Here is a 26,690-nt window from a genome sequence, read left to right on the forward strand (position 1 = left end):
AAATGACAATAGTCACTTTATTTGACTGACAACCTCCCAACACTGTCCTTATCAGGTGCCTCCAAGTCAGTGATAACTGGGATTAGGACTAAAGAGGGATAGAGAAGCATGGTCCCTTACTCTGGTGGACCTCACCTCCCGCAATGAGAGTAAACCCACAAACTTATTGATTCAGGGGCCAATGGTGCCTCACCACAATCACAGAAATACCATGGGAGTAATCTGTGAATGAGAGCTCAAGAGTTTCCATAGCAGAGCCTCAGGACACAGCATGGATTTATATGCTGGCAAGGACCTTGCCTCACTAAGTAAAAACTTAACCAGAAAAAGAACTGTAATAGCAGTGGGAACATGATTACAGTGAACAGTTGCAGAAAACAGAGCATAAAGCATCAGCATTATATGAAGTGTATTACCTTGATTGTTTTTCTTCTATCTCTTTGTGTAGCTCTGAGTTAATTATTTTTCTCCCAAAGAGTACTGGGCATAGCAAGGAGAACTAGAATGAAGTGACAGTGCCAGCATGCAGTCAGTGGGGCAAAGCACCTGGAAGGAGACTGAAGACGCTTAGAGGCTGATCCATTGCACGTTAGTAAGATGAGCTATTTAATCCTCTATGGGATTTGACATGCGGAAGAAAGGAAGAGATTTCAGGGAAAGAGAGAGCTGTAAAAATTATACAAATTTCAAAGAAAAAAAAAATATACAAAACCCAGGGAAATTCCAATACAATGTCTGAATAGCATTTGTTGAAATAACTTGTGTAAATGAGATCTGTTACCAAGGAGCTGTATTTAAAGCATGACTGACTGGAGACATCATTAGGCACTTTGGTATTTAGGGGTGCCAAAATCAGTAAACACTGCTACCCAGGCACTGTTAAACAGAGCCTTCCCCCACCTTCTCTTACCATCTGAGTAAAGGCATCAGCGCAGTTTGCCCGTATTTGCTCAGCAGTCAGGGGGCTGTTCAGTGCAAAGGTCTTTTTCAGTCCTCTTTCATTCCTCACACCTGTTACTGCATCCCTCAAAGCGAAGAACACAGAGCATCCCAAGAAAAATCCTGCCTCACCTATCCCCTGAAAAAGATTTTAAAAAGCCAATCTCTCATAAATAAACACATACAGTCCTATTTATTATTGCAGTGTACACATAAGTAAGCTGCACACTCTGACTGACATTACGATTTCTCCATAATTAATATTAATTTCTTCAATTAATATTTTTATTCTAACTTTTCAGTTTATCACCACATTTAGAAGTATGGTTTTAAATTAATCTTGCAGCTTTTGTGTATGGTCTGTAAACAAAACTCTAAAATCACTACTTGCCAACCGTTAAAGTGACACAACAATCTGGCTTTGTCTTATTAGCTTCCCTGATGTCATAAACAAAACTATTTACTGGACACTTGTTTGAAATGCTAAAGGAGAGGAACTGAACACTTATATGTGTTTTACATCAAAGTAATTTCTCAGTTTGGCCTGGGATCTAAGAACTAGGCCCTATGATGATCTGCTTACCTTGGATGCATAGATGGCATAAGGATTTTGAGAAGGTGACAGCAAGGAAACACTGAACTGTTCTGGAATATCACAAACAGCAGGGATCTTATACTGATCTGGACCCCGAGTATAGAGGGCTCCTTCTGAAGAATACTTTAACTCCTCCATTGTGTACAGTCCAACGCCTTGAACAAAAGCACCTTCAATCTTTAAATAAGAAAAGTGTAGCATTTATGTACTCATGTTTGGTTAACTGAGAAAACTTCACCAAGAACTCATTTGTATCACTAGCTGTTACTGTGATATATGTGAGGCCTAATGCACGTCTGCATGATTGCCTAATGAGATTCTTCAATGTTTTGGGGTAACTGTAATGGAAAAGCTTTCACATTCCTCTGTCATACCTGAGAAGACAAATTCTTGTATAATGAAGTGATGAGATCTGTGGACCAGCTTGCAATGAATAAAGATATTTCCCTGCTATCAAGTGGGGAAGGCAGATCAAACAACTTGGAGACTGTAGATCACAAACAGGATTTCAGTCCAGTAGACAGAAGACACAAACATACTGGAAGTACTACAGGTTGAAACCGTGGGTAAAATTTAGGCTTCTTTGAAATCTACAGAGTTCTAACATTGATTCAGTTGGAGCAAGTCTATAGGCAAAAGACATTCTAATGCGATCTATAATCTAGTAAGAAATGAATGTTTTCTGAATTAATGAGATAATCATCAATTCACATGAGGACAGTAGTGTACTAGAAATAAGGCATCATAAAATTCTTGGCACATACCTGTCCTATATCCACAGCTGGATTTATGCTGCATCCAATGTCCATAACAATGTCTGTTCTGAGGTTCTGTTAATAAAATTCAAAGTTGTATCACCAGAAAGATGGACTGAAAGCATTAGAAAATAATGTGGGTCAGAGCTGTAATTCAGTGAAATAAGACTGTGATATGGGCTCTCCATGTACATAATTTCAGAATAATTTCCAATATCTCACCACAGGCAAAATGGGCTTGTCTCAACTTTTACAGAAGCTTAGCCAGAGACAGCCTTGCCAGATTTTTCCCACTGCTCAAGGAAACCCCCACACAAATGTACAGAAAGAGGGCATATGATCATCAGACTATAGCCTTTAGCTGTCCAGATGGTCAAAAGCCTGGAAACTGAATATTGCTATAAGGTGTTTGCTGGCAAACGGGGACAGAACAAGCAAAGAACATGTTAGATGTCAGCCATAACCCAAAAGGTGAGCACATATGAATTGACATGTATGTCAGAAGCTGGTTAATACTGCTCAACTTCCATTCTGCTCCACCTGTAATTCATAATTACATCATTGACATATTTACTATCATGTGAAGACAGGTGATTTATTAACCCCCAATCTGAATGATTGCTGGAGCAAACCTTATTCACATTACTTTCAAAACTTCTCTGACATTCAGTTATTACCTTGTGATCTCCTGTTAGACAGTTAATTTCAACCTCTGAACAAGCAGCTCCAAAGAGAAAATATGTGAATGGCTGTCCTTCCCCTTTCTCCCAGTCCATGTATTCATTGTAACCTCTGATGGAAGAAACAAAGTCCACAAGAAGAAAACTGACCACAGTTTACATTATAACAAAGCAGATAAGTGCGTAAGTTTGAAACTGCTTGTGAAATCTTAAGTTCAAAATTTTAAATGAAATCTTAAGTAACAGCTCAGAACTTCAAACTTTCGTAAAAGCCTACGGAGCACCATTAGTTTAGATTTGATGCCTCTGATATTTGTATAAAATGTAGCAGACAAGGCATTTCAGCTCAGGAGAGTCTATAACCAGCATAACCCTAATAAAAGCACAGTAGCCAAATACAGAATAAACATTTAAGATAGTGGTTACTGGGGTAACCACACACATAAAGGAATTTAGAAAAAGGGAGAAAAATTTGTCAGGACCTATGAAAGAATAATTTACAAGAGATAAATGAAAAAGTAAAAATTATGGAAAAAGCTGACAGAATTGAGTGAGAGGGTTAAAAGAGGAATATTGAAATAAAGGTGTAATTACTCAGAAGGGAGTGGGATTCACTGAGGACATCATAGTAGTCAGGAATGATGGGGTAAATCCAAGAACATGAGAGAACAGTGAAATGTGGTATCTTCCAAACATGGGAGCTTTGTGACTAAGGTTTCTTTTCTGACTATGAATGACTGAAATGTCTCTGTTGGGCATATTTAAGATTATCATAAAGCAATTGTATAGTACAGAACCATGCACCAAAAAAGGGACACACAAAATCCATCTACCCCATATACCTCAACTTCTCATAATCCATTTACCTCAGATACCTTAGAGATTCTTGGAAATAGAGGATATAACTGGAAAAGAACTAGATCAATGCAGGATCTGAGGCTTAGGGATCTGCAAATGTTATTAAATATGTATAGCAAAGTATGACTGTGGTGCATTACTTGGGTGATATCAGCATTCCTAAAGGGCTGCATAAGCAGAAAACATACTTGAACAGGCTTAACAGCAGGAAAGAACATTTCATTTGGACATTTCTCAGTGTTTTATAAAAAGTATGGTTGTCCCAAGTGCCCTTTCAACTTACTCCAGACTGCCCAGAGACCTGAAAAGTTGCTATTGATAAGGAAAAACCACCAGCAGAAGAAGAGAAAAGGCACAGCAGGTCAAGAGAAAAGCTTTGCTTTGAATCCCACCTGAGTTATAGCACAACATTTTTTCATTTCTGGCTCTTTTTAAAACACTGTGAAAGAATTCAAAGAAAAAGGACCAAGAGACTGCTCTGTGAGCAGTGGGAACAGTGATATTTATACCTTATAGTAATCCAGCTGCAGAAAATAAACTATATCCCACTTTGCTTACAGGCAGCAGTCAGTTTCTTGATGCTCTCTGGTTTGCTAAATGTCAAACCATGGAGCAAAGATGGCATAAAATATTCTTTTAATACTTTCTAGAGAGTCCACAGAGGACTAAACAATACCTAAACTTTATGCTTCCAACCTTTCATATATAAACTAATCATATAAAACATAAAATGAGCTATTAGAAAGACTGATTAGACAGAATATTCTCTTTACAGAATTAATTATCTTCAGAAATCAGTCCTGGTGTAATTTATGCATTTTTAAGGAACAAAAATATATTACCTAAAATAGCCAGTAGCTGAAAGGCTCACACTCTGTTTAAAAGCTTCTCTAATCTGTAAAATATAGCAGTGCTTATGGTAAACCAAGGAAGGAATCAGGAAGGAACACAGCATAAGCATATTTACTTTATTTACATATATATACTTACCCACACATATTTACTTAAAACCCAAACTGTAAAAATTGTAAAGAAAGGAAGACAAACTAAGTTTGCATATTTAGTTAAGCATATTTAGATGCACAGCTGCTACAGAACTAAACTCCTCTTGCATGAACAATCTGAATTCTTTTGGCAATACAAGAAGGAATAAACCTATCAACAGCAGCGTTCTTGCAGGATCTTTATTACTGGTAATGCCATAGTCAGAAAGGGCCCTGCTCAGTTTTTCTGATCAAGTTCAAAATAGATGGGTCTCTCTGTCAGCTAACCAGATCTGGTTGATAAGTCACTGATTATAGTGGGACATGTGACTGTGTGCATGTGCAACCTTTTGCTTTTTCTTTGATAAACTGCCTTTATCTTAACCCACTGACTTGTTGGCTTTTTTCCATCTTATTTTCTTCCCCTATCTCACTGAGAAGGGGAGTGGAACACTTAGATAGAGCAGTTTGTTGGGCACATGGAGTCCAGCCAAGGTCAAACCACCACACTGACATAAAAGATCTGCATGACCTATTTGCACAAAAATGACAGTTTTCAAGAGAAATGCTCTTTGTAAAGTTCTGCCAGTTATTAAAGTGACAGTATGAGGACCCAACTCTATTCCCCTTTGATTGATTCTCATGTTAGATTTACTCGGCTTACAATTCAAGAAATTTTTGTGATGCTTTTGATCGGGTTGTACTGACTTTCCAAGATACAAAGTTACTTCTCTGCATATATTAACATTCCTTCTTTGGTCAGCCATTTCTGATAATACTTCTGTTGTGTCTGAATGATCCAAGTTAATTATATATCTACTAGAGGAGATTAGGTGTTTTGGATTAGTGTTTTAATGTTATTCCTAAACAGGGCTTACACAGAGCCAAGGCCTTTTCTGCTTTTTGGATTGCCCCACTAGCGAGGAGGCTGGAGGTGCGTGGGAGGCTGGGATAACTGACCAAAGGGATACTCCAGACCATATGGCACCATGCTCAGTATATAAAGTGAGGGGAAGAAGGAGGAACAGGCAGACATTTGAAGTGCTGGTGTTTGTCTTCCCAAGTAACCATGATGTGTGATGACACCCAGCTCTCCCAGAGATGGCTGAGCACCTGCCTGTCCATGGGAAATAGTGAAAGAATGACTTGCTTTGCTTTGGTTGTATGCATGGCTTTTGTTTTACCCATTAAACTGTTTTTAATTCAACTCACCAGTTTCCTAGCTTTCACTCTTGTGAACCCCTGATTCCAGAGGTGGGGGAATGAGTGAGCAGTTGTGTGGTGCTTGGTGGCTGGCTGAGGTTACACCACAACATACTGTAACCCTTTAGGTACAGGCTGTGGACCAAATCTGACACTAAGCAGATTTAGCTGTACCTAGACTCCTCTGAAAAGTTTAGAAAGCCAGGGGATCTCACTGATGCTCATGACTCAACAGGAGGGACCATAACCTGATTTTACTATAATCCATTGTAACAGATTACAGATTTATTACTTGGATATTGCACTGGCAATATTTAAATACTGTACTAGCAATAAATCTAATTATTATCTTCCACATTATCATTTGTGCCTGGCCCAGAACCTTGAGTTTCACCTCTCTGTGAGATAGCCTGTTTCTACAATTTTTAACTTTAGGATTATTAAGCTGAGCAGATTTATAGACTACAGTACATTTATCACAGTTTCTGCCAGCACTCAAACACATTCAGTAGGATTCACAGGTCTTACCCAATCATTCCAGGTCCCTGTTGGGTTCTTCTCAATGATGGGCTGCAGGCGTTTCAGAAGAGTTTGGCAAGCATCCTGGTGAGAATCAGGATATATACCACAAAATTAACACAGATACATTTGGTACTATTCAACTTATGTTCTAGTTACTATTTAATTAGTATATGCTTTACTGTCATCTTAGTTTGAAAAGGTATTGCACAAAGTGTCATATTAATTACATAGACATAAAACTTCTAAATGGTTAAGTTACAAGGGCTAATTCATCTACTGTATGAATCAGTAGATATCAAATATGAACAGGGTGCAAGATTTGTATGGGACTAGTTAGTTTGTTAGATGAAACAGAGATTTTTGTCAAGTATAAGCCTTTTTGGGAAAGTCCAGATCATATTCTAAAAACTCATAAACACCATTACTGAGAAACTGTCAAGTCATGTTTCTTCTTGGCCATCTCCAGCAGTATTATTGGTAATCTCAAACTTGATATACATGGGATCACTAGGGCCTAAAGTCTGGCAAGTGTACACCTCAAGGAATAGGGTATTTTTTTCAACTAAATACTATTCTTTACCTTCACAGCCATGCCATTGACATCTGTCCCTGCAGATCCCACCGAGGCACATGCATTGGGAACAGTTGTTGTGCTCGTTTCACAGAAGTGGATACATGACATGGGGATGTTCAATTCCCGACTAGCAATCTGTTCCAGGAATAACATATTCTCTGTTTTAGAAAAAAATCTAAACACTCTAACAATTCCCCATTATTTGCTAGAAGTCAGTAACAGCAGGAAAGATAAAAATTTTAGCAAGTTCTCTTCCAATCTCCAGCTGAAATCATTCTGTCTAATTTGGTAGTACTAAGAAATAGAAAAGGACAATGTTCTAGCTGTACTCAAACTCTGGATTGAGACTCTGAACTCCAACACCCATTCCTTATTTTCCTCCTATAAGACTTACAGAAAATTATGCAAGCCCAAGTCCCAAACTTTCATTGACTCTATAAATACCTTTGCAGATCTGTCTCAGAATTATCCATTAACCAAATAGGATCATGTTATCATCATGGCCATACCAATCTGAATAATCTCTGCCTTTTTCACTATGGGTTTTATAGGATCAGCATCCAAAATCTTATTTCTAATAAGCCTCTTCTCATGCTATTGGAAGAACAAAAACCAGTCTGTTTTTTTCCTTCCTTCTGCCTCTATGCATGAATGAAGGTACCCTTGCTTTCTAACTCTATCAATGTAAAGAAGTAGTGGCTATGCTGATAAAGAAACTGTTCTGCTGGTACAGTAACTAACCAAAAAGAAAACCTTCACACTGTTTATTTGCATGATAGATAAAGCACACAGACAATTTGTTACCTGGATCATTTTTGTATGAATACCCTGCCCCATTTCAATTCCACCATGTGTCAGAAGCACAGACCCATCAGTATAAATATGAACCAGTGCAGCACCCTAAAAAAGAAAAACAAAATCAAGATCAGACTAGTGAGGAAATGTGTTGTATGTGGTAATGAATTGAATAACAAAACATACAAAGTGTTTAAGTGTATTTCAGTTTATCTGTTTAGTGCTTTTGAATAGAAGGCAAAATTTGAAAGTCTACTTGCTGCTCTTCCTCTATAATGAACTTTGAAGGAAAAATATACAAATCCTTGTATTGTGGTCTTTTATGTTATTAGATCCTGAAACAAACCTACACCTGGCAATAGTATCTCAGTGGCTCCAAAAGAAGCTGGAGGAAATGCCTCACTAGGGGCTCTAAGTGCAATTTGTTGCAAGTTCCATTTTCTCTCTCATGGGCATGTGAGAGCCCTGGCAGTTTTTAAATGGCATAGATTGAATTTCCAAATGAGATTTTCTTCCTGGACTCAGCTAGAAGTAGCACTGTAGACTAGAAAGGCCCTGAGACTTTAATGTTGAACAGAGACAGCCAGTTTGATACGACATAAGTCAGTCAATTAATTTTTAATTGCTAGAATGTTGTCTGTTTCAGAAGCACTGGACACCTAACATTAAAAAAATACAAGGACCAAAAATACTACTCTCCTTTTTTGCTTCCTTAACCTTAGCCTTTGATGGCATCAGAAGATTTAAGTCTTTAAGAGCAGTATCCCATAGTACCCCCATGGTCAGAAAGAGGAAGCTCAGAACTATTTCTGGAGTGGACAACTTATTCAATGAACATTTTGCTATCAGTCTTCAAAAACTTTTCCTAAGTGTGTTCAACTCACTTATTCCAACACTGCACCTCAACAGATGGGACTAGCCTTAAGTAGATAGGGTCTAAACCGCCTGGGTCCCAAAAACCAAACAGCTTTGATCTCATCTTGGAAAGAGCGACAGGCTACTACAGCCTCTTCAGGGAACAATCATAAGGATGATAATAATTTTCCAGGAAAAGATAACATATTTGTTTTGTCTCCTAGGATAAAGTGACTGCAATCTTCTATGGATAAAATGCTTATCTCACTTACTCTTAATGAAACTCACCTGAGAAAGGTAAGGTGTGCTTAGTCCAAATGGAAATTTCATTGGTACAATGGCAATCCCTCTTTTCTTCCAGTAATTTTGTTTGTTAAATTCATTGATAGCTGTTCTCCTACTGTAGTATGCAGATTTCTCCATACATTCGTTCCAACACCGTATCAAATTCTGTGGATCAAGTTTTTGTTTGAAGTGTGTCTGTTCATTCTTCTTATACATATTTGTTTCCCTAATCTGAAAAAAATGAAATTACAGCTATCTCACAATCCTGTTAAAGGCAAATTGACCATCTGGGGGGACTAATAGACAACAAGAAGATCACAGTATGTGTTTTTGAACAATTACCAGTTTGTAAGAGCATACCATTCATTCAACAACCAGACCGATTTTAAAAAAGTATGAATTTCAGCACAAATTATGTTTGACTTAGAAAAGACTTGTTCAAATAATTAAACTAATCTAAAGGTTTTAAACTTTCCAGTTCCACAGATTTAATTTCAGGGGAGAAGATGCCTTCATTTAGTCACCTTTTCTGGTGATAAACCAGTTTTATCTGCAATGTCTGTTATCCAAGTTTCTGTCACCAGTCCTGACTGAGGAAAGCCAAAGCCTCGGAATGCTGTATTTGACGGCAAATTTGTTTTGCAGACATAAGCCCAGCATCTCAGGTTGGGAATCTTGTATGCATTGTCCATTTTTAATAAGGATATTTCTGCTACCTGAGGTAGGGGACAAACAGATCTAGTTTAATGTCAGAACAGTGCTTCTTTCAAATTTACATTTAAATCTTCCTCATCTCCTATATAAAAGAGCTTAACTTGAGACAATTAGCTTTAAAGTTGAGTTTCTGGCAATCATTGGCTTAAGAGCACTCATGCATGCATAGAGATTCATTAATACATTTTTCATGCAATATATTAATTTTTGGGTTTTTTTTTTATACAGAACACAGATGATGTTACTTGTACTTGAATGTTATCAGTAGATAAGGATGTAACAGATGTCATTTTATGATTGAATTTGCTCCTACTGCAATACCAAAAGCTACATATACTAAAAATAGGCAGATTAGATTTAAAGCAAGAGTAGCTATGAAAGGAACTGATGAAAGCATTCTGAACTATCACATCCTATGGAAATCCACACTTAAGGTTTAGTTCCACCAGAAAGCATGTGTACTGCAGTCTATAGTGTCTTCTGGTCCTTAAGTTTTTCATTTAGAGGTTTTACATGATGAACACAAAATCACACAAGGAAGAAAATCCTGTACTAGAGACCTCAAATTAGGCTCTAGGAGTCAGTATTTTAAAAAAATGGTTTGATGCCTGATGAAGAGATCACTGTCTTTCTTCAGTGTTAAGTAGATTTCTCAGAATGACAAATTTAAGCCTTGGTTATTCCCGCTAGGTCCAGTAGCTTCACTGTATCATTGTAGGACTTCATCTTAAGACAGTTCTGACATGATCTGCATTAATGTACATGCTTCTAATAATGGATTTCCTTCTAACCTAGGCTATTTTTTAGAACCAGGTTAGGCAGCAATAGCACAGGCAGTTACACTGGCAGATTTCAGGATGTAGAAAATCCTCATAGGTGGGACAATGACAAGCAGATGAGAGGTAGTACAGCAAACATTTCAGTCACAGCTAGAATAGCCTGAACAAACACAAATATCTAGTAATGATATCAAAGCAAGAAACATTTTATACTTTGCAGATCTGTAAGTGAGGAACTGAGGTATACAGCACAATAAATGCTGACCCAGTACAGAAATGTATAGGGATAGCAACAGAATAACTATCACTATGAATTTTCTGAAGGCCAAGAAAGATTTTCCCAGCCCTGAAGATATAACGCTTTGGGCAGGTACTACACATTTTAAAAGGACTACAACGTTAGTTGAGAAGTTCATAACAGAAAAATAAGCCTGAGAAAACATTAACAAAGTGAATGTGTAGGGCAATATAAGAAAGCAGTAAGACGCTTCACTAAATTTAATAAGGAAAGGTCAATCTGCTCAGTGTAGATTCTTCCAAGAACCCACAATCCCTATATCAAAAGTCTATATGACTAGTAATACGTGGGCAAGGGAATTTGGCTTCATAATTTTCCAGCTAATGTTTCCTCCATGTTGTAAGGTTCATGAGTATAAAATTCTTACCAGAACAGATTCGTCAGGGGTACATCCTCCATTAACATAATATTTGGCATCCACAGCTGTGATCCTACCATCATTCATGAAGCCAACCTACAAGGATCAACAGTATATGATTTAGAATTCAGCACCCACTTTTTTCCGAAGTGCTTGTATATTTTGAAAATTAACCCACACATTTAGAGTCATACTGCACTATTAATTTCTGGCAGCATTCACTGAAACTATAGAAGGGCAGAGAGAGAAAGAAAGTGTGTTTCTAATATATAGGCTTTCCCCCCTGGCATCTGTGATCTGTATAGGTGCAGCACAGAATACACAGCATAAGCCCATTTGGAAAGGAAGATGTAGTAGCTTCCTCTCTATTGCCTGAGATGGCTGACAAGAGTGTCACCTAGGAGTGTTTACTGTAGAAAAAATCAAATTCCACTTTAATGGTAAGAACAGTGTCTGGCAGATGGAATATGACATTTATGTTTATTAATGAAGAAATGTTATCTTTATCTCATATCCTTCTTTTCACCTGTTGCCACTAACAGTTCCTGAATTATCAACATGAGCTACAGCTTATTTTCAACTCTAGGGAAGAATCTTATAAAACCTATCTTACTTTACCTATATAGAATGTCATGCAACTTGCTTAGTATTAGCAGCTAAATTTGCAGCAGCCTTAGGCTGCAAGCTGTGAACTTTCCCCTAAGTACATTAAACTATTACCCAGTCAAGTAAAAGAAGGCCTCAGAGTCAGTTCAAACCAAAAGAGAAGGAAGCTACAATCTCAAGCAAAGGCTACACACTTAGCTATACGAAAAGAAATGGCCCAGCTATATACAGTGAAAGAAACCCATGAAGAATGTGAAGGCTCCAGACCCTTACTATGACTACTGGTTTTTACTGTCATGTGAGGGATGGGGAGCTTAGATTGTAAGGATATAATTGCCCAGGTATAATCCCATTGTTCAGAGTCCCTCTTTGAAGGCATCCAGCTTGAGCTGTACAGCTATTAACAAAAGGTTAAAATGTTTAAAGAAAAATCATTCAGCTTACTTGATTCAGCAGAACTTTGAATTTAAATCCCATTATGGTGGCTGGCACACATAATTTATATGACAAGTAGAGAAGGAAAAGAAGGCAGAAATTATCCCAATGCATAATTATAACTGATGACAGTGCATAGGCAGGGAAGAGATTAAATTCCTCAATAGGGTGAGCTTTCTGCATGACACTGTTTCTGTGAAAAATTAGCTGCTTCTTTGTGTGAATCTAACCATATGGAGAGTTTAAAATAAAGTACTGCAGAAGAAGTCTGCTATAGGTTAGCTTCCTGTTCCTAGAAAGAAAGATAGAAAGAGGCTATAAAAGAATAAAGAGCATGAGGGAACTGGAAAAATAATAAAACAAAACCCTGAAGAGAAGAGGCAGAAGCAAAGAGGCTGTACAGTAACTATCTCTTGGGTTCCTGGCTTGTTTTGTTTTAAAATTGAATTGGTTTTACCAGTTTTCATTAACAGAACACATTACCAGTAACATTGAAATATTATTCGCAGTATACAGGTGGGTATTTTTTCACTGGATTCTTGTGGCACTCACTTTATATTTAGCCATAAAAGGATGTCGGCCACCAAGGATTACCATATCATCCTCTCGGCTCAGAATAAGACGGACTGCTCTGCTGGTTCTAAATCCAAAAAAGAAAAGTCAAACTGCAATCAAAATAAAGGATGTTATTATTAAGATGGCTATTGCTACTCATCATGTATCCAGATCCAGCCATGCATATAAACAAGCATTTAGATTAAACTTAACTTTGATAAGCCTGAACATATGCTTAACACTATGTCCAGATTTCATATTTCTCACATTTACAATCATGTCAGAATTTTCATTTCATCTCTTGAAAGCCGACAAGATAACTCAGTGCAAACAGCTCCCGAAGAAACTATTTCCGTGTTAAGTGCTCGTCACCTCTTAGCTATTCAGAATCATACTGAAATAGAGTGTCTTGGAATGAAACCAAAATATGAATAACAGTAAAAATACTAAAATTATTCTAGAAATGCATATACCATTTAAAATAATTATTTTATAAAAATGGACATAAGGTGTAAAATAAGGACCAAAGAATAAAAAAGTTATTTTAAACCATAAAAGAAATATTATTTTTTAGCATGATCTCTTAATAAAAAACACAGATAATGTGGCCAAAAATAATCAAGAGCCAATTTTATACCAATGACAGTAGAAGTAACATACCTATTGAGCTAACCCCTCCGATGACAAGATAATTTTGGGTGACAGAATGTAGCCTGATGTAAATTCTGCAGCAAATCAGTTATGCTTATAAAGAAATTTAGTATGCCCTGACAGCTAACTGCCAATATTGCCATGCCAAATTTGGAAGACGGGGGATGGAGCTTTATGTGTTGATGATGTTAAACTAATTCATGCAGTATTAGACAAAGCATAACACCTCATAGGTTAAAGCTAATTTTGACTGAAAGATGTTGAGGACTGAGCTAGAACTACTTTTTCTTAAAAGCAGTTCCACTCATGAACTCTTCCTTCTGCATTCCTTCCTTCAGCATTCTGCTGTGCCAATGAAGTTAACAACTGGAGGGTTAATGTCATATTTAATGTATGTATAAAGTCTCAGTAGCTAGGGACTGGTCCTTTTGAGTATTTCTATCTTATATTAATATTGACTTCTTGCAGCCCATTAATTTAGTTGAGGATAGAGCTGCTCAACATAAGTAATCCAAGAAAACAAAACAAAGAAATGCACCAAACAGTCTTGCAAAATGTGAAGTCAGGATTGTATGAAATTTTGACAAGCAGCTTTGGAAAAGGAGAAAGCATTTTAGCCAAAATGGAAAACTTGTTTGCTTAATTTTTTTCATATCCCAACACACATATTGCACTTACTTGTTTGCTGCCACTGCAGCAACTGATGCCAGTAAGCCAGTTCTCAGGATTTTCCCACCAAAAGCTCCACCAACTCGTTTAACGTGGCACATGATCCTGTTGGCTGGAACACCTAAACTCGCAGCTACCATCTCCTGTAAAACAAGTTTTAATATTTTATGCCAACTCAAACTAAGTCCAAAAGCTAGATTCTGAAACAGAAACCTTTTCTAGAAAAGGGTTCCTCAGATGTTACTATTCTTCTATCGGATGAATATAACTTTTCCTTTACCCTAGGTTATAAAGCAAAGAAAAAGTAACAACAAACTCTTACCAGTGCTCACATTTCAGATCTTTACCATGCAGACTGTGAAAAGGCCATTGGCCAATATGAAGAATAATACTCTAGAATTACATTATCTAAACAGTAGGAAGCTTCAGGTATAATAAAAATGGATTAGTATACAGTTGATACAATTTTTATTAGTGAGGCAATACCTCATTCTTATTTAAAAGAAAACTTTTTGTTTCTTAATAATCTAAGGTCTTTCTAATGTCAGGAATGTTTTTGGTTGAAATAATTTTCTCAAACACAAAGTTCTTCATACTATTTGGCTATTGGCAATATAATAATAATGGAAATTATAAAAGGAGCTGAACTGGGCTTTGAACACAAAATGCCAATGTTGAGTCTGAAATACCATCAGTTTCATGCACTATGAATATTGCTAGGCAGACCACAAGCTATGGCAGCTTTGTTTTGTCATTTACCATCATGGCAGTGGTTTAGAGGGCTAGAACACCTCTAACTATGAAGACTGAGAAATTTGGAGTTTTTCAGCCAAGAGAACACAGCTACAGGGAGACTTTACTGTGGCCTTTCAAACTATAAAGGGGGTTCACAAGAAACAGAGCACAACTTTTTAGCAAAGCTTGTATTGACAGGACAAAGGGCTGTGGTTTTAAACTAAAAGAGGGCAGGTTTAGACTAGACAAGAGAAAGACATTTTTTGCAATGAAGGTGGTAAGGCACGGGAACAGGTTGCTCAGAGAACTTGTGGACACCTCATCACTGGGAGTGTTTAGGGGCATGTTGGATGGGACTTTGAGAAATTCTATGCAGAGGAAGACAACCCTGTCTATGCCAGGAATGTTGAATTAAATAGTCTTTAAAGGCTCCTTGAAATCCAGAGCAATCTGTGATTAGAAGACTGCTGCGTAGAGTAGCAGTCTCACCTACAGCTGTTAGACTTGATCAGATCCTCAGTAGGTTCTGACTCTGTAGAGAACTGATTTCTCCTCACTTCAATGGAAAACTAACAGAGCCTCAGCACTCTACAGAGAGCTTTTCATGCCTACAATAGTGGAGTATTAAGTATTTTTTTAAAAGGGAAAGGAGAGACTTATCCTGACAGTGTAGTGCTCAGTGATTATCAGAATACAACAATATTACAAAACAGCTGTTATTCAGATGGGCAATTTCATGTTTCTATGGCTTCTGTTCCTACAGATTTCTAAATGAAACTTTAAAAACCCTATTATCACCAGTCCAAACACTTTCTCTGAGAATGCTCTGTATTACCTGAATAATTGCTGGATGTTGTGTTGACACATACAAATCCATTTCTTTATCCTCTCCTTTTGGAACAGCAAGCATACTCTGAGTCTCCATGTAAAAGTGTTTCTGTCCGCCAATGCAAATCTCCCCTGACCCAATGAGAAAAACCACAAGTATTACTGAGGGAAAAGGACAGAAGAAATCAACCAGAGAAGAATTAACAGCCCACCATCATGTAAATGATGGCAATCAGTGTCAAATCCTCTGATACTTCTTGTGTGAAAGAGCAACATCTAAAATAAAAACACAAAATCCTTGTAAGATTAAATTGGTCTTGTTCCAGTAGCATCAGCAGAATTGGATTAAAGCAGAACACTATTGTACACAAGTGGTAACAACAATAAATAAAGCCTTGGTAAGTTAAACAAAGCATACACATACTGGACCAGGTCAAGAGGGCCACCAAGATCATCAGGGGACTGAACCACAGGATCTGTGAGAAGAGGTTGAGAGAATTTGATTTATTAATCCATAAGAAGAAAATGTTTAAGAAGAGATTTTATTGCTGTCTATAACTATCTATAGAAGGGTATAGACAAGAGCAAGCCAGACTCTTCTCAGAGATGCTCAATGGAAAGATAAGAGGCAACGAACACTATAAATTCCAGCTAGACATAAGAAAAATCAAAATCAGTATGAAAGCAGTGAAACACTGGAACAGGTGTGTCGTGGTTTGACATGTCAAACCATGACAAGGTGCCAATAGATGTTGCATAAACTCCATATTTGAAGATATTAAAAACATGACTGGACATAGCCTGTAACAACCTGCTCTAACCAGACCTACTTTAAGTAGGAGGTTGGAATAAGACTCCCTCCCAACCTAATTATTCTGTAACTTTTTTCAAGAACAGATGACGCAAAAAACTTGAATGTAGTAGCAGAACAATAATACCCTAGGTTTAGTCACGTTGTCTTCCAACCGCCTAAGAGTTTTCTCAGGCCTAATGATTATATGGAAAAAAGGTAGAACTGGGACTTGAAGAGCAGACAGCCAAACCCAAATACTGACAACCAAAGATTTCTTATTAAATGCATTCTACAGTTTACCTTCAACTATATTATCAACAGTTTCAAATGCCTCATCAACATTTCCTTGTTCTAATTTTCTTTTTGGCTCAAAGAATGAGTTGTGTTTTATAGCTTCCTGCAATAGAGAAAAAAAGAAATAGGGGGTTTTAAGTATTTTTATGATTCCCAGCTTGTTGCACCATTTTAGTCTCAGGACCAACACCATTGTCTTTACAGACTGGAACCACCAGCTACCTAAATCAATGAACAGCTGTTTTTCATCACTTTACTGTCATTGTTGAGTTTGTTTATTCAATACCAGCAATTCTTTCCTGATGTATCTTGTGTAACTGATGACAACAGCTTCTGAAGGAAATGCATTCAATTTATTCAACCTGCTCTCCCCAGCCATACATCCAGGAAATGAGCAAGAGACCAGAGAGTAAGAACGAAACCACATCACCCAAAGAGTGATGCCAGTAAGAGGGGAAGAAATCACACGGACTAAGTAAAGGTGGAATCTATTCATAAATTAGTATTTGCTTTATTTCTTATGAGATTTCATTGGAATTTCAATCCTAAAGAAATGTTAACAAAATTTGTCAGCTTTTACCTATTTTTCTATCAGAAAGATTGTTCCATTAGACCACACACACATTAAAACAACTGTAAAGTGACTACCAGGACTAATGCTGATTCCCTGCAAGTGTGTCCTTTGTTCCTTACTTCTAGTCTCTTTAATCCAGGGTAAGTCTATATGTGACTCTCGCATTACACTTTTAAAATGTTGTTCACCCCTAAAACCTTTCTTCCATATTCCCCCAACAACTCCTATGTCTACAACCTAGCTTTCAAGCTAGATGACAGATAAAAGTGCTGGAGATAATCAGGAGCTGACTGTTAGCCACTATACACTGTGCTGACCGACAAGGTGGCAGCTTCCAGAAAATTAGAAACCAGCATGCTTATTGCCTTTTCCTCGCCGGGAGCATTAGAAGAGTTGGGTTTTTTTTTTTTTCATTTTAATGTTTATTACTGTAAAACTTGTGAAACCTTCATACTTCTGAAACTGTTGTCTGTCTATCAGAAGTGGTCAAAATTAGACAAATGTTAAAAATTTATTTATAGGGAGATTCTCAGACTGCTTAATTGGATGTTCAAGTTAATCTCGTTTCCTTAAAAATTATATTTTAAAAGCAACTAAAGAGTGTGAACTGCTGCTTCCATTCATTAAATAGGTAAAACAATAAAAAAAGCAGAAGAAATTATTAGTACCTCAATTGTTAAAATTACTGGTTCCAGCACTTCATACTCTATCTTCACTTTTGCAGCTGCTTGTTTGGCATGAACATCTGAATCTGCGACCACAGCACAGACAATCTGACCCACGCAAATCACCTGGAGAATAGACACCATACAATGGAACAGTGGGTTCAAACAATGCACATATGTGCTACTGATATTCTTATTTTACATAACCACCAATTATGTTTCCTGTTCAGAAGTTTTCTTTGAGTTAGGACTTTTGTATTTTAACATCATCCATGAAGCAAACAAATTATAAAAATACCACTATAACTACAGAATCAAGAAAAATACAGTATTCAGAAATGGATAGTGGGAGCATAAAACGCTGGAGAAAAAAACAATTAATATTAAGAAAACCAGTTGCAAAAAGATTGTATTTATACCTCATTTCTTGCAAATATAATCTCCGGATCATCAGAAAAATGAAACTCATTAGCAGCTGGCACATCATGAGCTGTTATGACATCAAACACACCTGCTACTTTTAGGGCCTCTGAGGTATCTATAGATCTATTGGGATATGGGAAGAGAGAAGTGTACTTCATTAATAATACAAACTGTTCACAGAGGAAAGGAACACAATAGAGAGGTATATTTCTTGTGCTACCAAGATTTGCTGATAGGCTCACACATGCCTTTTCTTTCCATCACTGGCATGTGGAAAAGTGCAGATAAAAGACAATTTAAGATACTACTAATCTGCTTCATTTTAAGAGATAATTTAGATACAACATGGAAATCATTGTCCCATTAGATTGCCTGAACTGCATTGGTTTAATAAAAATCACTGTACAATTATGATGTTACAACTGCAACTTTCTAAGACTTCACAACCTATACACATATTGCAAGATACAATTACACATCTTCAGATGGAGGATTCCTGATATAAAAGAAGTCACAAAACATGTATAAATGGAGAGGGAATAGAAATGTCCAGGTGTCTAGAAGGATCAGAAGGAACAGCAGAAAGTCTATAAGAACAGCATGTTTTGATAGCATCTACTTCATCAGGTCATCAGATCCCAGCACATGTACAGGCATCTTCTCTGGATACCCAGATCAAGAGACAAAGGAGACGGAATAGACTCTATTGACTCACAGAGATGGGGGTGATATCACCTTCATGATGGGACCAAAAAGACAGCTGCAAAACCCAGCACTAATCTAAGAATAAGCCAGGAAATATGACAAGGACTCAGTAGCTAGAAGCCCCAGTCCTGTCATGACAACTAATCCTGACTAGATCCCTTGAATATGTCTTGGTGCCTGAATGTTGAACAAACTGCTAGGATAGGTGTATCTCGGCAGCATAAAAGCATACATTAAAACAGTTTTCATACAAAATAAAACTCTCTTCACCCCTTTCTCCTATAAGCCTCATATGAGCTTTGCTACCTTGTTGCTGCAATGTTGCCACACTATTTCCTACATTTTGAACAATTTTCTTCTTTCATCATAGAGTCAATATTTCAAAGCAGTGTTGGTAAAACTGAATCTTGAAGTCTGCTTGCACTGCGCAGCTGAACACTTTGTGGAGGCAGCTAGGCTAGGTCTGGGCTATGGACCAGAAGCAGTGCACCCTTACTAGTACAGTAAAATAGGGCGAGACACTTAAATCCTAACAAATCCTTCTACTAGTGTAACAACACTGCTTCCAGCAGGGATTTGCCTGCAGGTTATCAGGCATGCTGTTCTGTACACAAATAATTCTTAATTTCTCTAAAAATCTCAGGCAGCAATTCATAACACTTTCTTCAGGTCCATTTTGAACACTTACACAATCTTTGCATGAGCTCTGGAACTAGTGACAGCAGCCAGGAAAAGCTCTCCATCCACAGAAGGAAGGTCATCAATGTAGACTGCTTCACCAGTGGCGTGCTTTATCGCAGACTGGTGCATAACGGGTCGTCCTACAGGGTCCTGGGGAGACTGGCTCGGCTCTACATCCTGAACAGTCAGAAACACAAACCCAGCACCTCCAGTTAAAAAAAGAACAGTCCTGTTACTCTTACAGTGATCAGAAAATTAGATGAATGAACAACTGCTCCTACTATCATCTTCTCGTTCAATATTGAAAGAGATGTGGCTGCAGGAGGTGACTGCTGCTCCTGGAGATTTCTTTCTCCTCTTTTCTTCTCTTAAGGACCCTTCAGAGAGCACTGCACAGGTTTGCTTACCTGGATTTTTTTCCTTAATTATTTATATCAAAGTGACAAACCTGGCACTTTTTCAGAAGGATGTTTTCCTCTGTTACTGAATAGTGTAATTAAGCTTTGATAATTTTCTGAATTATTCACACAAGATTCTGCTCTGAATGTTACCAGTGTCAAGTGGTGTACTAAGATTTGTCTTCCTCACTGAAAGAGTGCAACTGATATGCAAATCAGCAAGAAAATATTACTTAAATATTTTCTTCCCAATTATTTCCTTGCACCTGGGTATGAATTTAGTGTCTTATTAATCTTATTTTCTAAGGTTTTTTTTTGAAAATTAATGCAGTATTTCCAGTTAAATCTGCCACGTCAACTAACGTTGCCAACTTCCAGAACACCTTCCCAATTTTTGTGTCAGTATTCATGCTCTTTCCTTTTCTACATTTAAAATTAGTTAATTGCTTACGACTTAAAATGTTTTTACTTCTAAAGCTTTCAGCACACAAGTATTCAGGCTACACAGGTCTACTTCCTGCACTTTCTGGCACACTGTCTGCTCTTGGCACAAAGTCAAGAACAAACACTCTTCACTTGACTGCCTGAAGTTCCTCAAATGGATGCCTCAGCCAAACCACCTCAATGTTTCCACCACAGAATGACAACATATTTGGATTTCAGGATAAGCATTCTTTTTTTTTTTTTTTTTAATCTTGATTTTAAAAGCTTAATAATGTTCAAATGAAGGAGTGCAGAAAAAAATACAACCTTACAGAATCTAAATAGACATTTAAAGTGGAAAAACTCAGATTTTCTGGCTTTCTAAATTTCTGTTGCTCAGTGCCAATTTATATGAGTAACAAATGGCTTAAATTTCTGATGTTCAGTCACTTTATTACAGATGAGGAATAAACTGAGGAAAAGTCACAGAGAAAGAGTCCCTTTAACCCAGGCTCCTCTTGGTGCCTATTGCCTTTTCTAAAAAATAAGAATAATAATAGCTCTGAAGGAAACTTAAGATAACAATTTGAACAAATTTGAAGTATTTAAAGCTAAGGTGTTTTTCTAGGGAATACCCAAAAATTAAAAGAGAAACATATTTATCTATATTTAATTTGAATTTTTCTTCAGGTTTTCAAAAGTTGGTATTTTGACTTGTGTACTGAGGGTGTCAAAATATCAAAAATCCTTGCAGATTTTTCCACCATGAACTATTTATACAGCGAGCTCAGAAAATACCAAATGTGTTCTTTGCTGCTCTCTACTGTTGATTTAGGACATCCTGCTCGTGTTAATCTGAGCACAAAATCATTACACACCATCTTAATTCCTAAATCTACGGTAAGATCTAAGAGCCCCCTGAGGATCTTGAAACAACAATACTATAGCTATGCTATAATATATATACACTATACCTGGGCTTTTCAATCTTTTTTTTTTTTTTTTTCCATTTCTTTCTAACTGGCTTGCACACTGCAATAAACCAATTTTAAGCAGTATGACAATGGAGTTTGCTTAGCATATTTATCTTCAAAGAACTGTCTACAGGAAGTGAGTATACCCCAGAATCTATTTTTACAAACAAGGATTCTCGCAATGAGATACAGTTAAAATCAACCACTAAAAGCCTTTTGCTTCCAGTCCTTTGATAAATCTGAATCTGCCTTTCAAACCAAAGCCCCTCTTTGAACTGTGACTTTTTACCTAGTCTTATAAAGCACAAAACAATGTCAGAAGGAAATCATTTACTTGATATATTTGGATGCTCTGGGGCATTCTGGTTTTGAAATCTTGTAGGACACTCCCATATTCCACAGGAATGCCAGGATAATGGCAAGGATTCTGAAAAGGAAGTGAATTACTACTAAAATTCACATTTTGAACATTACAATTAGAAAAGCCAACAACCATATTCAAACACAAAATCTTTATACAGGAAATGCTTTCTAGGCTCAAACTAGAAAGGCCCTAAAACAACAATTTGAAAACAATGTAGAGGTTTTAGATGACACTAAATAATATTTTAAAATATATTGGATTCAACAAATATGCTTTTTGAAGTAAGCAACAAAGTAGGGACAGACAGAAGAGCTTTGTTTTGATGTCTGATCAAAAATGGCTCAGAATCACTCCTGGTACTAAACAACTACCTAGTAATGGTGATTTAGAGGGAAGAGCTCAAGGTAACACAGAAGAAAAACATAAAAGGGGTATTTTTATCTGTGAGAACACATTTAAGACAAAAATAAAAAAAGTAAATTACACCTAGAATGTCTTGGCAAGTGAAATTTCAGTGTCCTCATCTCCCAGTCAACAGCCCGTACTAGAAGGAGGGTTGGTTTAATAGCTACAGGTTTTTTTCCAAAGCCTTTATTTCTATTACGTCTATTTGTGGTTTTAAGTATAGACAGAGTAAGATCTCTTGTATATTGTCTTTGGATCTGGGAGCTTGCTACTGGTAGGTTGTTGTATTAGTATTGCTCAAATGTCTTTTAAAGCCTTATGTGCAAGGTAAAGATATCTGAGCATCTAAAAGTTAAATGGGCATCTCTCCATCAGTCTCTTGGGGAGCTAAACACTTAGGTTTTTGTGTAGCTCCAAGCACCAAAGACAATGATTTAGCATACTGTACAAATTGCAAGCACTAACATATAGCAAGAACACCCCTTTTATTTGCTTGCACAAGAGCAGACATGGGGAACACTTGGTTTGCTCAGACTGAAGGAGACTCAAGGGAGACCTCACTGAGGTCTTCAACATCCTCACAAGGGAAAGCGGAGGGGCAGGTATTGACTCTGCTGAGCAGTGATAGGACTGGAGGAATGGCATTAAACCAGGAGGGGAGAGCTTTACGTTGCACATCAGGAAGAGATTTTTCATGCAGAGAATGTTTGAGCACTGGAACAGGCTCCCCAGAGTAGTGGTCACAGCCCCCAGCCTGAGCTCAAAAGCACTTGGACAATGCTATCAGGCACATGGTGGGACTCCTGTGGTGTCCTGTTCAGGGCCAGCAGTGGGACTCCTGTGGTCCTGATGGGTCTACTGTAACTCAGTATATTCCATGATTTTATGAACTAATTTACCATTGTCTTCAATGACTGTGATACTTCCAGGAAAAATCTGTAGAAGAAACTGACCATCAAAGTTTTCTTATAGTCTACATTTTCATCACCAGCTGAGCCTGGAAGAGTAATTTCTTTAAGAACTAGTCTGCATGCTTCATCCAACATCTGTTCATTCCAGTGTCTATTAGGAAGAATAACAGATACAATCAGACTAGGACTAATAAAAAATAAATAACAATTGCAGTCATATATGTGTACTATCAACCACAGACATAATCCTGCTCAAAATGAAGCCAAAATATTGATTCTAATAATGTCTGCAATTTTTAAAATGGTGTAGATCAATATTGCTCACAGATCTGAGCTCCCATAAGTAAATTAAGTGCTATGCCAGCATTTTAAAATAAACAAATACATAATTAAACAAACCCTATTACAGCTTTAAAGCTGCTTTAGCAGTCTTACTGATTCTCACCATATTGCAGATACTATCCTATATTTGAAGAAATGTATATAAAGATATAGATGCAAAATGTAGATACTTTCAGGGGATCTAATTAGCTGTTACATTTTCTGAAAGTGTTGTCTTCTTCAAGCATCTTACACTGTTAATTCTCCATAGTCACACAACTGCAGATATCGAAATATTAAGTCTGTTAGACTAAATTTAATCATGTTAAGTATCAAAAAATAGTGAGCACTTCAACTAATCAAACAGTTGCATATCAAATAGAAAAAAGGCCACTGGGACTTCATTTAGTGTTGTTTTTATGCTGCTTGAATTTGCAATTTTTTCCTCCAAAACTTGGAAGGGTGCTGCAAACTGGGAGGGAGAGTCAGGGACTAATTCCAGAGATTATCGGGACTCTGTAGATGAAGAGCTATTGAAAAGGTGAAAACTTGACTTGTACTTCTAACTTTATTGGGCACATCTAAAGTTCTCAAACCTCGTATCTTTTAGAGACAAGCTGAAGGACTCAGGAACACTGATGAGAGGATTATCAAATATATGAGATACAGAGTAATTTACCCAACCTTGCGTTTAGGGGCATAACTGACTCATGTATACATCACCCACTTATCTCACAGGTCATCTCTCTTATCTCTCTGCATAATTCACACTGGAGTTGCACCTTATGTGCAAACTCCAAAATGTAACAATTCTGAAAAGTCATCATTAAGACTTGATCATTCACTTGAACATACAAAGCATCAGTCAGGCAAATGAAACCTTTCTATACTTTCATGTCCCAAGCAACATGAATACAAGTTTTCGAAGTCCCTTTGTTCAGAGACCCACACAAGACAGAGAAATTTTACCTTCCAGTAAGTGTGCAACAGGTTTGTTTCGCACAGACGGTTGCTGAGAGAGCACCTCCATAGAAAATGCTCAGCTCCTTTATAACGTCTGTACCTTCTTCAAAAAGGACCCTCATCCCAGCATTGGTTATTGGAAGAGCATTTTCCCGTCTTGGTGCTTGTCGAAATGCAGAGACATACTCCCCCTGAGCAAGATCACACAGAAGTGCAGACATGTAAGTATCTGAAAGTAGAACTTGTAACTGCACTATGTGAAGCAAGAGAACAGCAAATGAAGAGCACAAATAAACTTCCTGAGTATGAAAGACCATGCACTTTCTTCTCTTGACCTTTCAGTAGCTTTACCATCTTTGATTTTCTAGCAGGTCATACCCAATCCTCCACAATTTACACAGTTCAGATGACCTAGATTTTTCACAGTAGATACCTGGAAGACAGGGATTTTGTGGAGCTGTACATTGTATAACAAGACCATAAGTTTAGAGGCTTCAAAGTATTGCCAAACTTCAGTATTCAGATGACATAACCCATAATTCTCTTCCAAGATCCCATATCCACTCTTGCAAACCCAGTATCAGTTAAAGACTATTATTCCGTTCAGCAACATTTATGGAACCACAACACACGCATCCAATCTAATCCCATTTTAAAGAAAAATCCTCAAGAGATGACAATGCTTTACCTATTTTATGCCAGACATATCACAGGTGAGCAGCCTGCTTTGGTGAGCACAATGGCAACTTGTCCAAGACCCCTTTCCAAAGGGGATCTAGACAATTGCTGTTGCCTTTATCATTTTAGGGCAAACATTTTCTGAATATTACTCTTTACGTAGCATCACCAACTACCTGCTGAGTTGTGATTTTTGGTTGAAACTGGGAGATAGTATGGCACTGAAATGAATAAACGTAAGGAATTCAAAAAGTGAGCAGTAACAGTGCTAGTTTAAACAGACAGATTATGCCCCTTCTTGCTCTTTCTTTCATAGTCTTTAACTCTGCATAAAGCAAATTTAAACAAACTAATAACTTACCTTCCTAGAATAGGGAACATGGATAGAGACTAAGATCTCTTCTGGTGTAATGGTATTGTTACCAACTCCATCTGCAAAAATATCACTCAGAAGAATCTGTCGCCTTTGTCCTAAAAAAAACCCAAAAAACCAAAAAACCTCAAATCCAGAAAATTCTATAAAAGTGTGCAATTAACACAAAATCAACAGTATTTTAATTGGTAAGAAATACCTGCTGCCTTCCTGATTAAATAACCACTACAGAACTTACATAAAAGCTATCAGTGATATGTTCTATAAATTCAAATGGTTGCTCCATCTTCCATAACATCATAATACCAGATTCCTAAAAAAGTACCCAGAGGTCAATTCGCATTTTGTAATCCTCCCTTCCAATACTGTTATGATGATCCCACCCTCACTCCTGTCAATCTCTGCAGCTGCTGTCATAACTACCTTTCCTTCTAAAACTACAAAGTGAGGAAGTAAACTGAGTAGTAAAGAACTGCTGCCAAAGTGAAAAATTGTTAGGAGAGTAGGGCTTTTGTTGTTTATTTATTCTTTTCTTTGTTTTTCCCCCGAGATTCTGAACATTTCCAGGAGTCCAGAAAGAAATAAATGCTATTGCTTTCCCCCCCTTTTTTTAATATTTTATTCTGAAAGTGACCATATTTGTTATTCTATGATACATATTATGACAGTTAAATTTTTCAAAAGGGAAGGTGATGAAATTCTGCAAGGAACCTAAATATCTCAGATACCTTTGAACACTTAAAACTTCATTTGTGCTACAGAGACAGGCTATCTTGTCCTACCTCTTGAAGCCAGATTGAGCATGCAGTTGCTGGCTGCCAGAACAGGATTCAAGTCTGAGGTTGGTTTTCTACTTATGATGTTTCCACCAAATGACTTGAAAAAATAAAGCAGTTTATGTTACCTTTCTCTGTAATCATCATATTTTTACATTAAGTGAGAATACAACATATGAACTATATGTACATTTATACATATTGAAAGCTACAAAAAGAGGTAGCATGGCAAAATCAAAATTAAAAATGCAAGTTCTATATGTGGCCACAATAAATTTCTAAATGTGGCCACATTTG

At 37.2% G+C, this 26,690-nt stretch overlaps 1 protein-coding gene across 6 annotated transcripts in view; it reads right to left on the bottom strand.

Annotated features, from left to right (window-relative positions):
* AOX1 (aldehyde oxidase 1) overlaps positions 1-26,690 on the bottom strand; it is a 38,952-nt gene that overhangs the window by 1,295 nt on the left and 10,967 nt on the right. For 3 of the 6 annotated variants that reach the window (XM_072932389.1, XM_030277722.4, XM_041717550.2), the window contains 24 exons: positions 26,400-26,493; positions 25,606-25,715; positions 24,573-24,757; positions 23,271-23,433; positions 21,937-22,029; positions 19,815-19,984; positions 18,418-18,544; positions 18,002-18,124; positions 16,766-16,862; positions 15,680-15,804; positions 14,119-14,252; positions 12,787-12,874; positions 11,203-11,289; positions 9,569-9,760; positions 9,048-9,275; positions 7,914-8,009; positions 7,116-7,244; positions 6,542-6,616; positions 4,670-4,722; positions 2,967-3,081; positions 2,299-2,364; positions 1,523-1,711; positions 911-1,078; positions 417-546 (listed from right to left, as the gene is read on the bottom strand). In XM_072932389.1, coding sequence (XP_072788490.1) covers positions 460-546; positions 911-1,078; positions 1,523-1,711; positions 2,299-2,364; positions 2,967-3,081; positions 4,670-4,722; positions 6,542-6,616; positions 7,116-7,244; positions 7,914-8,009; positions 9,048-9,275; positions 9,569-9,760; positions 11,203-11,289; positions 12,787-12,874; positions 14,119-14,252; positions 15,680-15,804; positions 16,766-16,862; positions 18,002-18,124; positions 18,418-18,544; positions 19,815-19,984; positions 21,937-22,029; positions 23,271-23,433; positions 24,573-24,757; positions 25,606-25,715; positions 26,400-26,493 — 2,994 coding nt within the window. In that variant the 3' untranslated portion in view covers positions 417-459. Of the gene's footprint in view, positions 1-416; positions 547-910; positions 1,079-1,522; positions 1,712-2,298; positions 2,365-2,966; positions 3,082-4,669; positions 4,723-6,541; positions 6,617-7,115; positions 7,245-7,913; positions 8,010-9,047; positions 9,276-9,568; positions 9,761-11,202; positions 11,290-12,786; positions 12,875-14,118; positions 14,253-15,679; positions 15,805-16,765; positions 16,863-18,001; positions 18,125-18,417; positions 18,545-19,814; positions 19,985-21,936; positions 22,030-23,270; positions 23,434-24,572; positions 24,758-25,605; positions 25,716-26,399; positions 26,494-26,690 lie in introns of those variants that run through there. The other 3 variants (XM_030277724.4, XM_030277723.4, XM_072932390.1) reach the window with 3 other exon arrangements.

The sequence above is a fragment of the Taeniopygia guttata genome, chromosome 7 (genome assembly GCF_048771995.1).
Source record: "Taeniopygia guttata chromosome 7, bTaeGut7.mat, whole genome shotgun sequence".
Lineage (NCBI taxonomy): Eukaryota > Metazoa > Chordata > Aves > Passeriformes > Estrildidae > Taeniopygia > Taeniopygia guttata.